This window comes from Arachis ipaensis, chromosome B10 (assembly GCF_059453495.1).
Source record: "Arachis ipaensis isolate K30076 ecotype BB chromosome B10, ASM5945349v1, whole genome shotgun sequence".
Classification (NCBI taxonomy): Eukaryota; Viridiplantae; Streptophyta; class Magnoliopsida; order Fabales; family Fabaceae; genus Arachis; species Arachis ipaensis.
Genome location: NC_142435.1, coordinates 91,593,973 through 91,609,362, shown reverse-complemented (window position 1 = coordinate 91,609,362; position 15,390 = coordinate 91,593,973). Strand labels below are relative to the sequence as shown.

Here is a 15,390-nt window from a genome sequence, read left to right as displayed (position 1 = left end):
GTTTCTTCCACCATTATTAAAGCCTTGTTGGGGCTTTTGATCCTTCCATGAGAAATTTGGATGATTTCTCCATGTTGAGTTATAGGTGTTTCCATAAGGTTCACCTAAGTAATTTACCTCTGCTATTGCAGGGTTCTCAGGATCATAGGCTTCTTCTTTAGAAGATGCCTCTTGAGTACTGTTGGATGCAGCTTGCATTCCATGCAGTCTCTGAGAAATCATATTGACTTGCTGATGCAATATTTTATTCTGAGCCAATATGGCATTCAGAGTATCAACTTCAAGAACTCCCTTCTTCATAGGCGTCCCATTACTCACAGGATTCCTTTCAGAAGTGTACATGAACTGGTTATTAGCAACCATGTCAATGAGTTCTTGAGCTTCTGCAGGCGTTTTCTTTAAGTGAATGGATCCACCTGCAGAAGTGTCCAGTGACATCTTTGATAGCTCAAATAAACCATCATAGAATATATCCAGGATGGTCCATTCTGAAAGCATGTCAGAAGGACACTTTTTGGTCAACTGTTTGTATCTTTCCCAACCTTCATAGAGGGATTCACCTTCTTTCTGTCTGAAGGTTTGAACATCAGCTCTAAGCTTGCTCAGCTTTTGAGGAGGAAAGTACTTGGCTAAGAAAGCCGTGACCAGCTTATCCCAAGAGTTCAGGCTGTCTTTGGGTTGAGAATCCAACCATAATCTAGCTCTGTCTCTTACAGAAAAAGGGAAAAGCATGAGCCTGTAGACTTCAGGATCTACTCCATTAGTCTTAACAGTATCACATATCAGCAAGAATTCAGTTAAGAACTGAAAAGGATCTTCAGATGGAAGTCCATGAAACTTGCAGTTCTGCTGCATCAGAGAAACTAATTGAGGTTTCAGCTCAAAGTTGTTTGCTCCAATGGCAGGAATGGAGATGCTTCTTCCATGTAAATTGGAATTAGGTGCAGTAAAGTCACCAAGCATCTTCCTTACATTATTATTATTTTCGGCTGCCATCTCCTCTTCCTGTTCGAAAATTTCTGAAAGGTTATTTCTGGATTGTTGTAATTTAGCTTCTCTTAATTTCCTTTTCAGAGTCCTTTCAGGTTCTGGATCTGCTTCCACAAGAATGTTCTTATCCTTGCTCCTGCTCATATGACAAAGAAGAAGGCACAGAAAAATAATAATAATAATAGAGATCCTTTATACCACAGTATAGGGATCCTTGTGTGAGTAGAAGAAGAGGGGGAGACAAAGAATGTAATATAATGGAAGAAACACAACTGTGAGGATGGCAGAGATGTGAGATGAGATGTTAGGATATGAATGAATAAATAGAATAAGATGGGGGAGGGAGAATTTTCAAAAATATTTTTGAAAAAGTGTTAGTGATTTTCGAAAATGGTTTTTGAAAAATGTTAGTAATTTTCGAAAATTTTTAAAATCAAAAATAAAAATAAAAATAATTAGTTAATTAAAAAGAAATTTTTGAAAAAGGGGGAAGATATTTTCGAAAATTAGAGAGAGAGAGTTAGTTAGGTAGTTTTGAAAAAGTTAAGAAACAAACAAAGAGTTAGTTAGTTAGTTGAAACAAATTTTGAAAAGATAAGAAGTTAGGAAGTTAGAAAAGATATTTTGAAATTAGATTTTTGAAAAAGATAAGATAAGAAGATATTTTAGAAATTAGTTTTGAAAAAGATTTGATTTTTAAAATCACAATTAATGACCTGATTCATAAGAAATCACAAGATATGATTCTAGAACTTAAAGTTTGAATCTTTCTTAACAAGCAAGTAACAAACTTCAAATTTTTGAATTAAAACATTAATTGATTATGTTATTTTCGAAAATTTGGTATAAAAATAAGAAAAAGATTTTTGAAAAATATTTTTGGAATTTTCGGAAATAACTAAGAATTTTGAAAAAGATTTGATTTTTGAAAAAGATTTTGAAAAAGATAAGATTTTCAAATTGAAAATTTGATTTGACTCATAAGAAACAACTTGATTTTAAAAATTTTTGAAAAAGTCAACTCAAATTTTCGAATTTGATGAGAGAAAAAGGGAAAGATATTTTTTTGATTTTTGAATTTTTATGATGCAAGAGAAAAACACTAAAAAGATGCAATGCATGAAATATTTAGATCAAAACATGTGATGCATGCAAGAATGCTATGAATGTCAAGATGAACACCAAGAACACTTTGAATGTCAAGATGAACATCATAGACACAATTTTGAAAAATTTTTAATGCAAAGAAAACATGCAAGACACCAAACTTAGAATTCTTTAATGCTTAGACACTAAGAATTCAAGAATGCATATGATAAACACAAAACAAAAAAATCATCAAGATCAAACAAGAAGACTTACCAAGAACAACTTGAAGATCATGAAGAATACTATGAATGCATGATATTTTCGAAAAATGCAAGATGCATATGCAAGTGACACCAAACTTATGATGTGACTCAGAAAAATATTTTTGATTTTTATGATTTTCTAATTTTTTTTTGGATTTTTTTTTTCGAAAAATTAATTGAAAAAGAAAAATAAGGATTCCAAAATTTTTAATATGAATTCCAGGAATCTTGCATTCTTAGTCTAAAGCTTCAGTCCAGGAATTAGACATGGCTCACTAGCCAGCCAAGCTTTCAATGAAAGCTCCAGTCCAAAACACTAGACATGGCCAATGGCCAGCCAAGCTTCAGCATTTAACACCAGAGTATATTGATCTTGATAACAAATTGCTGCTCATCATTTATCAAGTATGTAACTTACCTCTGATGGTTTGGAAGCCTCAGTCCAAAAGAATTTAGACATGGCTTTACAGCCAGCCAGGCTTCACATGCTTCATGAAACACTAGAATTCATTCTTAAAAATCTTGAATAAATTTTTGAAAACATTTTTATTTTTTTCGAAAACATGTGAGAAAATTTTGAAATATTTTTGAAAAAATTTTTGAAAAGAAAACAAAAAGAAAATTACCTAATCTGAGCAACAAGATGAACCGTCAGTTGTCCAAACTCAAACAATCCCCGGCAACGGCACCAAAAACTTGGTGCACGAAATTGTGATCTCCAGGCTCGAACAAATCCTGGTAATGGCTCCAAAGCTTGGTGCTCTGATCTTAATTCATAATTGTCACAACTTCGATACAACTAACCAGCAAGTGCACTGGGTCGTCCAAGTAATACCTTACGTGAGTAAGGGTCGAATCCCACGGAGATTGTTGGTACGAAGCAAGCTATGGTCACCTTGTAAATCTCAGTCAGGCGGATATAAAATAATTATGGAGTTTTCGAATAATAAATAATAGAATAGGGATAGAGATACTTATGTAAATCATTGGTAGGAATTTCAGATAAGCGAATGGAAATGCTTTTCGTTCCTCTGAACCTCTGCTTTCCTGCTATCTTCATCCAATCAGTCTTACTCCTTTCCATGGCTGGCTTTATGTGATACATCACCACTATCAATGGCTACTTTCGGTCATCTCACGGGAAAATGATCCAATGCCCTGTCAGGGCACGGCTAATCGTCTGGAGGCATCACCCTTGTCAATGGCTTCATCTTATCCTCTCAGTGAATAATATGCTCACGCACCCTGTCATGGCACGGCTATTCATCTGTCGGTTCTCGATCATGCCGGAATAGGATTTACTATCCTTTTGCGTCTGTCACTAACGCCCTGCAATCGCGAGTTAGGAGCTCGTCACAGTCATTCAATCATTGAATCCTACTCGGAATACCACAGACAAGGTTTAGACTTTCCGGATTCTCTTGAATGCCACCATCATTCTAGCTTACGCCACGAAGATTCTGGTTAGGAGATCTAAGAGATATTCATTCTAGCTTAATTCATGTAGAACAGAAGTGTTTGTCAGGCACGCGTTCATAAGGTAGAAGGATGATGAGTGTCACACATAATCATCACCTTCATCACGTTCTTGGGTGCGAATGGATATCTTAGAAGCGACATAAGAAGAATTGAATAGAAAACAGTAGTACTTTGCATTAATCTTTGAGGAACAGCAGAGCTCCACACCTTAATCTATGGAGTGTAGAAACTCTACCGTTGAAAATACATAAGTGAAGGTACAGGCATGGCCGAGATGGCCAGCCCCCTTCATCTAAGAACAATGCGTTCAAAGATGATCCTAAGATCCTAAGATGATCAAAAAGATGCCTCATACAATAGTAAGAGGTCCTATTTATAATAAACTAGCTACTAGGGTTTACATGAGTAAGTAATTGATGCATAAATCCACTTCCGGGGCCCACTTGGTGTGTGTTTGGGCTGAGCCTGAGTGTTGCACGTGCAGAGGCCATTTGTGGAGTTGAACGCCAGTTTCTATGCCAGTTTGGGCGTTCAACTCTGGTTTTGGATCCTTTTCTGGCGCTGGACGCCAGATTTGGGCAGAAGGCTGGCGTTGAACGCCAGTTTACGTCGTCAATTCTTGGCCAAAGTATGGACTATTATATATTGCTGGAAAGCCCTAGATGTCTACTTACTTTCCAACGCAATTGGAAGCGCGCCATTTCGAGTTCTGTAGCTCCAGAAAATTCACTTTGAGTGCAGGGAGGTCAGAATCCAACAGCATCAGCAGTCCTTTTTCAACCTCTGAATCTGATTTCTGCTCAAGTCCCTCAATTTCAGCCAGAAAATACCTGAAATCACAGAAAAACACACAAACTCATAGTAAAGTCCAGAAATGTGAATTCAACATAAAAACTAATGAAAACATCCCTAAAAGTAACTAGATCCTACTAAAAACATACTAAAAACAATGCCAAAAAGCGTATAAATTATCCGCTCATCAAGGTGATACTTGAGGTGGGTTATGAGATGTGGGTGGTGGATGGTAGGCATTTTGGTTGGTGGGTTGGTTATTAGATTGGTATTGGTTGAGGTTGGGGTAGTTGTTTTGAGGTTTTCTGTAGGGGTTTTGGTTAGTCTGCTGCTGGTTGTGGTTTTGGTTGCTTCTTGGGTTGTGCTGGGTTTGAGTTCCTCTGCCATGGTTGTTGGTTTTGGGTATGGTTATCTCCCCATCTGAGGTTTGGGTGGTTCTTCCAGGATGGATTGTATGTATCACCATACACTTCATTTGGTCCTTGGTTGTGCATATACTGTACTTGCTCTTGTTGTTGTTCTTCTTGAGTTTCTTCACTCTGTCCCCATGTGGTTGATGGTTGGCTGGTGTTAATTGCTGCAACTTGGAGGCTATCAATCCTCTTGGTCATTTGCTCAAATTGTTGTTGAATTTGCTGCTGCATTATCTTGTTCTGAGCCAAGATTGAATCCACTCCTTATAGCTCCATTACTCCTCTCCTTTGTGATGGTTGGCGGCCTCTTTGATGAGCAAAGAAATATTGGTTGTTGGACACCATATCAATGAGTTCTTGAGCCTCTTCCGCAGTTTTCATGAGTTGCAAGGAACCTCCAGCTGAATGATCCAAAGCTTCCTGGGATTTCAGTGTTAAGCCTTCATAGAAGTTCTGAAGCTTCTCCCACTCATTAAACATGGCAGGGGGACATTTCCTGATCAGAGCCTTGTACCTCTCCCATGCCTCATAGATGGGTTCGGCCTCCATTTGTGTAAATGTTTGTACCTCAGCCTTTAACCTTGTAATCCTCTGAGGTGGGTAAAACTTGGCAAGAAACTTGGTTACCAAATCATCCCAGTTGTTGATGCTGTCCCTTGGAAAAGATTCCAACCATTGAGTGGCCTTGTCCCTGAGAGAAAATGGGAATAGCATCAGTTTGTAACTGTCAGGAGGCACTCCATTAGTTTTGACAGTGTTGCATATCCTCAAGAAAGTGGATAAATGTTGGTGTGGGTCCTCAAGTGGTCCTCCACCAAAAGAGCAATTTTTCTGAACCAAAGTGATGAGTTGTGGCTTGAGTTCAAAATTGTTAGCATTGACAGCCAAGATGCTGCTCCCACAATGTCTAGGATTTGCAAAGGTATAGGAAGCCAAAACTCTCCTCTGGGGTGGGTTGACATTGTTGTTGTCTGCTCCACCTGGTGGATTGGTTGAATGTTCCTCCATCTCTTGGAATTCTTCGTCTGATTCCTCTTCTCCAACAATATTTTTCCCTCTTTCAGCTCTTCTTAACCTCCTGAGAGTTCTTTCGTCTTGTTCATGAAAATTGGGTATGGTTCTTCTTGTACCTGACATACAAGCAGAGCACGAGAAATGCACAAAACCAGTGACACTTCAATCTACTGCTAGATTGAAGTGTTAGTTAGTTTAAGCAAAAAATCAAACAGTTAGTGGGTTAATCGAAATTAAAGAAAAAGTGCTTGATCTAGATTACCACCTCACTTAATCATTGTCAACCTAATCAATCCCCGGCAACGGCGCCAAAAAATTGATGAGATATTTTGGTGGAAAAATGAATTTCTCCCAAAACACACAAATCTAATCGGCAAGTGCACCGGGTCGCATCAAGTAATAAAAACTCACGGGAGTGAGGTCGATCCCACAGGGATTGAAGGATTGAGCAATTTTAGCTTAGTGGTTGATTTAGTCAAGCGAATCAAGATTTGGTTGAGTGTTTTATGATTTGCAGAAATTAAATTGCATGAAAGTAAAGGGAACGGGTGATTGACATGAAATTAAAGAGGACAAGAATTAAATTGCTGAATCTTAAAGTGCAAGTAACATAAATTGCGGAAACTTAGATTGCAAGAAATGTAAATTGCAGAATCTTAAAGTGCAAGAAATATAAATGGCTTGAAATGTAAAGGGGATTGGGGCTTGGATTTAAACAAGGTAAAGTTAAATTGCATTAAACAGAAGAGTAAAAGGGAATTGGGATTGAATCGGATCCGAAACAGAAAAGTAAATGAACATATAAAGCAATAAACAGAGAATTGAAATGGGAAATCAGATCTCAGGACCCAGAGACTAGAAAGCCAAGTCTAGATCTCAATGCCTTCCTAGATCCAACAAGAACAATTGCAAGGGAATTGTAAATTGTAAAGAAAGTAGATGAGAAGCAAGTAACAGAAACGGAAATTAAATTGCAGTAAATAAAGCAGAGAGATCCAAGGATGAGATTGAAACAGAATTTCTTCAATTCTCCAACCCAAGATCCAAGACAATTGTAATTGAAATTGAAAGCAATAAAACTAAGAGGAAGAGAAGTGAATTCTCCTTCCCCAAGACTAAGAAATTAAAGATCACTCAATATCCAAAGCTCTCCGAAAACTATTATGAAAATTCCAAAATAAAGCTCCCCGAAGAACTTGAATTCTATCCTATTTATACACTTTCTTCCAATGATCTTCAAGCCTTGAGTTGGGCCTTTGCTCTTGGTGGAATTGGGTTGAAAGAGGCCTTGGTTGATTGCTCTTGAAGTTTGGGGAAGAACCAAAGTGAACCAATTGAACCGGGTTAGAGTTTTGCAAAAGTTGGACCAAAAGTTTGAGCAAAAGTTAGGGGTTCATATCAGCTACCAAAATCTGCTGATACCAACGTTGGTGCCAAAGTTAGGGGTCTAACTTTGGCCCTAACGTTGGCCTTACCTTGTGTACTTGTGGCGCCAACGTTAGCCACCAAGTTAGGGGGCTAACGTTGGCGCAAACTTTTGCTCCTCCTTGTGATTTTCATGTGCCAACGTTAGCCACCAAGTTAGGGGGCTAACGTTGGCGCAAACTTTTGGTGCCCAGGGAGGTTTTCTTCATGCCAACGTTAGCCTCAAAGTTAGGGGGCTAACGTTGGCGCAAACTTTTGGTGCCCAGGGGTGAATTTCATGTGCGAACGTTAGCCTCAAAGTTAGGGGGCTAACGTTGGCGCAAACTTTTGGTACCCAGGGAGTGATTTTCAAGTTCCAACGTTAGCCTCCAAGTTAGGGGGCTAACGTTGGGGCTAACTTTTCAACCAAAAGTTTGTGCAAAAGTTTGATGCTAACTTTAGGTCCAGCTTTTTGCTTCCTGGTTCAATTTCACTTATTCCATTGTCTTCTCTTTACTCCTAGCTATTCCTTCTTGCTTCAACCTTTCTCCAAGCTTTCTTCACCTATAATTAATCAACCAAACACATCAAAGCTATGCTCAAAATCATGAAATATTCATTCTTTCATAATATGTGACAATTATAGTATAAAACCTCATGAAATGGCATGAATTCATACATGGTTGATTCAATCAAGGGAAACATGAAAATCTACCTAATTGGCTTGCTTGTAGCTCAAGAAAGTGCATAATTCTAATGAAAACAAAAGAAAAAAACTAGTTAAAATAGGCTAGGATGACTTGTCATCACTTTTCTTCCCTTTTCTCTTCTTTCAGGATGGCCATCAAGAAGGGAAATGGAAAACTTTTACATGGGGCGACAGACAAGTCCATCTGCACAATCTTTGGAGAAAAGCATCAGTTGTAGCAGCCCGTCCACTTGCACATCTTAGCATGCACCGAGGACGGTGCAATCTTTAAGTGTGGGGAGGTCGATACCGATCTCTGTGCATTAGTTACTTTCCTGTCTCAACACCAATGTTTAAATTTTCTTTGTTAAATTAGTTGTTGTAATTGCATGTTTGTTTGATTTTGTGCATGTTCTTCTACCACTACTTGGTTGGAGTGATAATTTCCTTTTTAAGAACCTTTTTATAATATTTCACTAATTTAAATTAAAACTTTTTTGCTAAACTTGTTTGAAGATTGTAATTTGGAACAAGGTTTATAGCTAAGAACACACAACCTGTGAGATTTTGAGCTTAATTATATGTTTACATTATTTAACCATGATTTTTATTCTTGTGTGTTTTCTTCTCTATAATTGCAATATATGGTTTGTTCTATTCTATATGTCTATTATTTAGTGTATATTCATGCATATATGTGATTGAGGCCATCATTTGATATTAGCTCACTTATCCCAAATAGACTACTATTCCATTTACCTTTGTTTGCCACTTTAAGCCTTTTTAATCCCCATTTGTTCTTTATATTACTACATCACTAGCCTTAAGTGGAAAAATAATTAATTACCTGATTTGAATTTTTGGTTAGCTTAAGATAGTGTGTGTCAACTATGTATGGGAAAATATGGGAACTTGGGTTGATGAGAATGTGTTGTGTTCTTACTGACAAATATTGGGAATTTGGGTGCTTACTCATGTGAAACCAGAAAAACCATATGCATTGATATATTATGTTTTCATTTATGATAAAAAATAAAAAAATAAAGGAAAAAAAAGAAAAAATAGAAAAGAAAAGAAATAAACGAATAGGGGATAAAATCACCCTAATGCCAAGTTCAATAAAAAGATCAATGCACATGTGATGGAATTAAAAATTGATGCATGAGTATGTGAAATATACAAAAGTGAGATTTTGGGTAGCTAGGCATGAATTTAGAATTATATAGAGTATGTGTGTGTGTTAGGTGAGAATTTAGGTTAGTCAAAGATTCAAAGTATAACTCACTTAGCCATACATGTATCCTCACCCTTACCTTAGCCCCATTACAACCTTAAAAAGCCCTCATGATGTTTGCATTTGTACATTAAATATTTGTTGATTGGTTAGATGAAGAACAAAGTTTTAGAAAGCATGACTAGAGGAGATTAGAGTGAATTAACCCTAGACACTTGAGCGATTAGAATGCATATACACTTCCAGTGAGGGTTCAATGCTTGATTCTGTGTTCCGGGCTTTCATGAGCTATCTTCTTACAAGTTTACTTATCTTTTATTGTGTGATTTGAATTAGTGGAATGTGATTTATGTTTGTCTTGGAGAATTTGTTTACTTTTAACCAAGTAGGTAGAAGTATTTTTTACATTTAGTTGCATTCACTACAAGAAAAACACCCATTCAGGTACACTTGAAAAATGTAGCCAAAAGTGAAAAAAAATGATGCCTTAGGCTACGGCTGCGCTTTTTGGGCTACGGCTACGCTTTTTGGGGTGATTCCTATTCGGCCGTTGCCTATTCTCAAAGGCTACGCTTTTCTGCACCAAGGGCTACGCTTTTGGCGTTTGGGAATAGGCTACGCTTTTCAAGTGATGCTGTCCAGGACCAAAGGCTACGCTTTTCAGCTTTCGTTCTTCCAGAATAGGCTACGCTTTTCAACACCTACTGCATCAGTTGTAAAGCGTAACCACATTGTATACCATAGCTACTTTTTATAAGCGTAGCCTTAGGTCCCTCTTTTTTTTTTTTATATACTATAGCTACTGTATATAAGTGTAGCCTTAGGTCTCTCTTTTTTTTTTTATATATACTATAGCTACTATATATAAGTGTAGCCTTAGGTCTCATTTTTTTTTTGTATACTATAGCTACTGTACATATAGGTGTAGCCTTAGGTCTTTTATTTTCTGTATATATATATATATATATAATTATCTAATAATTATTAATACAACATAATAGTTAATATGATTACATGTATAAATGAATTGAATATTACAAAATAAAAATAAATACATAATTATACTAAATAATTTTTTTATATAATAAAAATTGTCTCTAACCAAAATATATTTATAACATTGATCCAAAAGTACTAGAATGAAGTTAACTGTAAAAATTCATACAACTCAAACTAAAGTAAGCATAGCCATATCAAAACCATAATATCACTTAGCCAATAAAAGTATCTTCTAATAAAAATCATTAGTCAACCATACAGGTAAAGATTCTAAATAGCACTCTATCTTAGGTAATAAACCACAATAATAATCAGCTTAATCTTCATTGCTTAATCTTCACTGTTACCCTGCATAATTATATAGAAAAGTAGTTAAAAAAATATTCATAATGACATTCGTAATTATAAAAATTAAATGGAACACGTAGTCATAATAAACCAAGAAAGCATATACTAAAAAAAATATGGTCATGGCAGAAGAGGTGAATTCAAGGAATTATGTATTTTGTTTCATTCAAACCATGAAAATCTACTGGTGTTTCTTTCTTCCATTTCCTTTAACACAATCCTGATATGTCCCTATAGCATTTTTCATGCACTAATTAACCAGACTTTCACACTTAAATTAGATATACGGACAAATTCATATGTACCAAGTGCACAAAATCAAAAATACAACCACCAGAATTACACAAACAAATTTCAGCCATAGCAATACAACTTCAGTGTTAATAAAGCCAACAAACATTTTCAGCCATAGCAATTAATGTAAATGCAAGTAAAAAACTATGGAACAAAGAATAGATAAGGACATACCACATCTAAGTTCGGAAAATGTGTTGATCCATGGCCGCTATTCGCATCAATAGAAGACTGTTGGGCGTCTTGTAATAAAGCTTCTAGTTCTTCTGGCCTCATTCCAGGTTCCGATCGCTGCAGTAATAACTTGATCATATTTCGCAACCCATGAATCTCTTCGTCTTGTTTTTGCTGTTTGGCCTCTTGTTTTTGCTGTTGGGCCTCCATGTGTCCAAGTTTATCCTTCAGACTGGACACTTCCTCTTTGTGCTGATTCTTGATTTCATTAATTTCAGCATATTTTTTTAAATCAGTCTTTGTCACAGATCTTCCATACAACTTTACCCGACCTGGTTGTTCTTTCCCGAATAAGGCCTCAAATGCTTCCTCTTCTGTTTCACCAGCAGCTTGGCGGTGTTGGAAGTCTTCCTGCATAGAAGAAACATTTAAAGCTGAGTTAGTTACCGTATCTTAAATTTGAAATGTAATTATGAATGATTTAATGAACTCTTACAACAGCATTTTGTGTTTCCTCATCCACTTCTTTCCTCTTCCGACTTGTTCGGGTAGCAATGAACATCTCAAACCTTTTTGGTTCCTCCTTTGTTTCCTTTGTTGCTTGCTGCAAAACAAGATCATACTTCGATTTCTTCCTTCAATTTATGCAAATATAAATTCTAATAAATATAAATCTACTATTTACCATAGCCACTCGTACTCTTCCGAAATTGATAGGCCCCATGCGATGTGGAAACTTCACATTTTCCTTGTGTTGCATGTTTCTTTGACTTATTGACTGGAAGTGAATAAAAAGCTAGCATACAGTTACTAAAACGTGCAGCATAATGAGTTAGGAAAATCGACTAGCAAGGCTGCATTATTAAGCTAAAGCACTGAACAATACCCAAAAGCAAGCATAAAAGATCTATTTATAATACATTGGAACACCTGTTCAGTTTTTTCACAACTGTAAAAATTCACAGTTCACATGATCAAGTAAATTTTATAACCGAAAAAATCCATTCACATTTTTCATGATTTCCACTTCCTTCTTAGCTTTATACTTCCATTTTAGTATTCCAATTGCAAAAGGCAATGACATCTCATCTCGTGTAAAATATGCTTATTCAAACCCCTCATCATTCAATCAATTAATTCCAGTGACCTATAAGTCAATCCAGTAAAAGCAAAATTCAGATGTGGTTTTCATGAGAAAATCTATTACTCAAATTAAATAAAAAAAATAACTTGGCAGAAAGTGTTATATCACATTGAAAAATAGAACTTGTTAGATGACTATACAAAGGTTTTCAACCACAAGTATTTACAGAAGCAACCAAAACCTATGGATAATTCAATGTTCCAAGTAGTCCACACCACAATTAGTGTTATATTAGTTAAGTTTAGCTAAGCTCTATGAATTTAGATGAACTCTCGAGTTTGACACGAACCTCAAATCTCAAGAGTATATATGTTCATAAATACAGTGAACAAAATTTATACATAATTTCTTAACATATTAAAGTAAGAAAGATTCAAATTTTATATATAACTTCAGTGGGAAGGGAAAGAAAGAAAGAAAGAGGAAAAAAATCAATCTCAAACTTGAAAAATGAAGTATGAAACAGAACAGAACCCCACTTCCAAATCAGAAGCATCAGATGCAGAAAAATTACAAAAGTAAATTCAAGGGGAAAAGGTATTCTGCAATAAGAGATTATGTGTAAGAACTAAAAAGCTAGCTACTCAGATCCTTCATCTGCCAAATTGCTCTTTCAATAGTCAAATAGTTTCACATGAAAAGTCGACATATATAGTCTTTTACCTGGATTAGAGGATGACTCCAATAATAGATCAATTTTATGAAACCACTTTCTGGTACTTGTGGGGGTCGATTCTTCACCATATCTTCAATAGTATCATAGGGAACGAAGTGCTTTTGCTTAATCTTTCCTTTGAACCGCTTCCAAGCATCTCGAATCGCTTGCATTACCCACTTTTCTCCACTGTCTGGGAGGAGAAACTTGGTCTGCATGATTATAGGTAATTGTTATATGCTCTTGTGCTGAATAAAAAAACTGAAATCAATAATTACCAAGTGTCTTACGTTAACATAGTCCCACATGAACTTCTTAGCTTTAGGAGGAACAGCATGGCAACTAGTGTACAAAAGACTAACGAATCTTTTATTTCTACCAATAGTGCCAACAAAACTAGTTAAATTAGAAACACTTTGGTCGGTTGGTCCTACGGGCTGTCCAAGATCAAAAGTGACTTCTTCCCGCTGTTCCATAGTCCTTGCATAAATCTCCTTGCAAGTTATTTTTCCACAGGTTTTCTTCTTCTTTGGCTCTCCTAGTTTCATTCATTGGTCAACATCAGATTATGCTTAATTAACTCGAGCTCAACAAGCATATAAAGCAAACAAGTACACAAATATAAAAATTATAAAAATTATAAATCTGACATATGTAGTTGATACCATGAAGTGGACAAGTTTTAGCTATTATAGAAATCGATCAAAGCACACAATTTTTAAGTTTATTCCAAATCATGGACTTCACTGAATTGTGGCCACTGGCCAATTATGAAATTACATACTCCACATGCATTGGCAGATAGAGATATTCATGTTGGTAATTAAAGCTTCCAGATTTAGAAATTCCACATAATAATAATTCACCTGAAAAGTAATTAAGATAAGTGCCTTTTGCTTCAAACGTGTCATATCAGAATCTAAGTAAACTAATGGTAGTAGGGATCAATCATAAAGTGTTCACACAATGCATGTAGTCGCAGCTTCAAACAACTAGATCTACCAGTCCAGTTTTTCTATAACAATTTAAAAAAAAATAAATATTTATCATCAGTAGAAGCAGAGCAAAATAGTACCTTCTTCATCATCAATGTCCTCCATCACATGTTGATAATAGTCTTTATCAAGTGCCATGCTTCCTTCCCCGTCCTCACTTACTTCAGTGCTTGGTCCTTCAATTTCCACATCTATCCCATTTTCCTTTAAGAATTCGTCAATTGTTGTAGCCTTTACTCCTGGCATCCTCTTACCCTTTGTTGATATTCCTTGCTCCAACATTGCACTTTCATTGTGTGGGGTAGTTTCAGGAGAAGGCAAAGTTGTGTCATCTTGCCCTGTTTGAGTCTCTTCATCTGTGAGTTGAATATTTTGCTGCTGCCCTTTATTGATTGTGAGTTGAGTAGAACTTGGACAACTCCGCTCTTGGCTTAGACTTGTTGACACGTTCTTGTTCAGTTTACGAATTGCTTCGAGCTTCCTTGTAAGTTCATCTGCCTCCATGTTTGTAGGCTTAGACTTCTTCAAGCCTTGTATTGATTTTCCACCCTGCACTCCATTCTTGACTTTCTCAGGAGTAGACATAGTCAATAACTCCTTTCTCTTTTTATTTTCTGGCTGTTGCGGTGGAATATTTGGCTGTACTTCCAAGGTGGTAGGCGTGGAGTTAGTCCTTTTGCTAATAGAGTCGAATGTGCTTTGTAGATGACTAAAATTCAGCTTCTTTGACGTGGATTTCTTCTGTCCTTTGGTTGCACGCATCTCCAATTGACTTTCAGGTTCATCCACCCTTCGCTCAGCTTTCTCCTTGTCATTAGCATCTGCAGCTTCCATTTCATATTTCTTGCGTTCAGTTAGAATCCTTTGTCTCTTAGCCTCGAATTGTCTAAGCAAATTCTTACTTGATGTAGCTTTAAGATCAATAAATTCCTTATTCCTACCCAAATAAATTAGTTAAGTAGAGTCAATATACCCATCAAAATCAATATAAGAAAAATGTAAGAGACTGACAAATTAACAAAAAAATAAGTATTACTTACAAATAAAAATGTGAAGAAGAAAACTTAAGTATACATATGTACATATTAAGCAATAAATTGCTTAGGATGACCAATCAGAATCAGAATCTCCAATGAAGTCTGCCTCATATTCTTGGGCAGAAGTCACTTGGGGAACCGTTTCAATAACCGTGGGTCGTAAATCAGTCCTCTCCAGAATAAGTTCACCATCATCAGCTGGTATGGCAGGGCTCGTTATACGCTCGTGTTGTTCACTATAGTGTGTTTGACGGGCCTCAGACTCAGATTCATCGCTTGTTTTAAATAAGTCTCTTGGGACAGTTTCCATAACATAATGTTTCTTATGTTCATATGGATCTTTCACATAAAAACACTGATGAACAAATGTAAGCCCAT

General features: G+C 36.3%; 1 protein-coding gene across 1 annotated transcript; it reads right to left on the bottom strand.

Moving 5' to 3' along the window:
- Positions 1 to 10,695: 10,695 nt before the first annotated feature.
- LOC110268436 (uncharacterized) lies at positions 10,696 to 14,914 on the bottom strand (the record flags this gene model as incomplete). Its single annotated transcript, XM_088487873.1, has 7 exons — positions 10,696 to 10,713; positions 11,182 to 11,592; positions 11,678 to 11,785; positions 11,867 to 11,959; positions 12,989 to 13,192; positions 13,271 to 13,518; positions 14,056 to 14,914. Coding segments are annotated over 7 exons (1,941 nt in total), but the record flags the coding sequence as incomplete, so codon positions are not given.
- Positions 14,915 to 15,390: the final 476 nt, after the last annotated feature.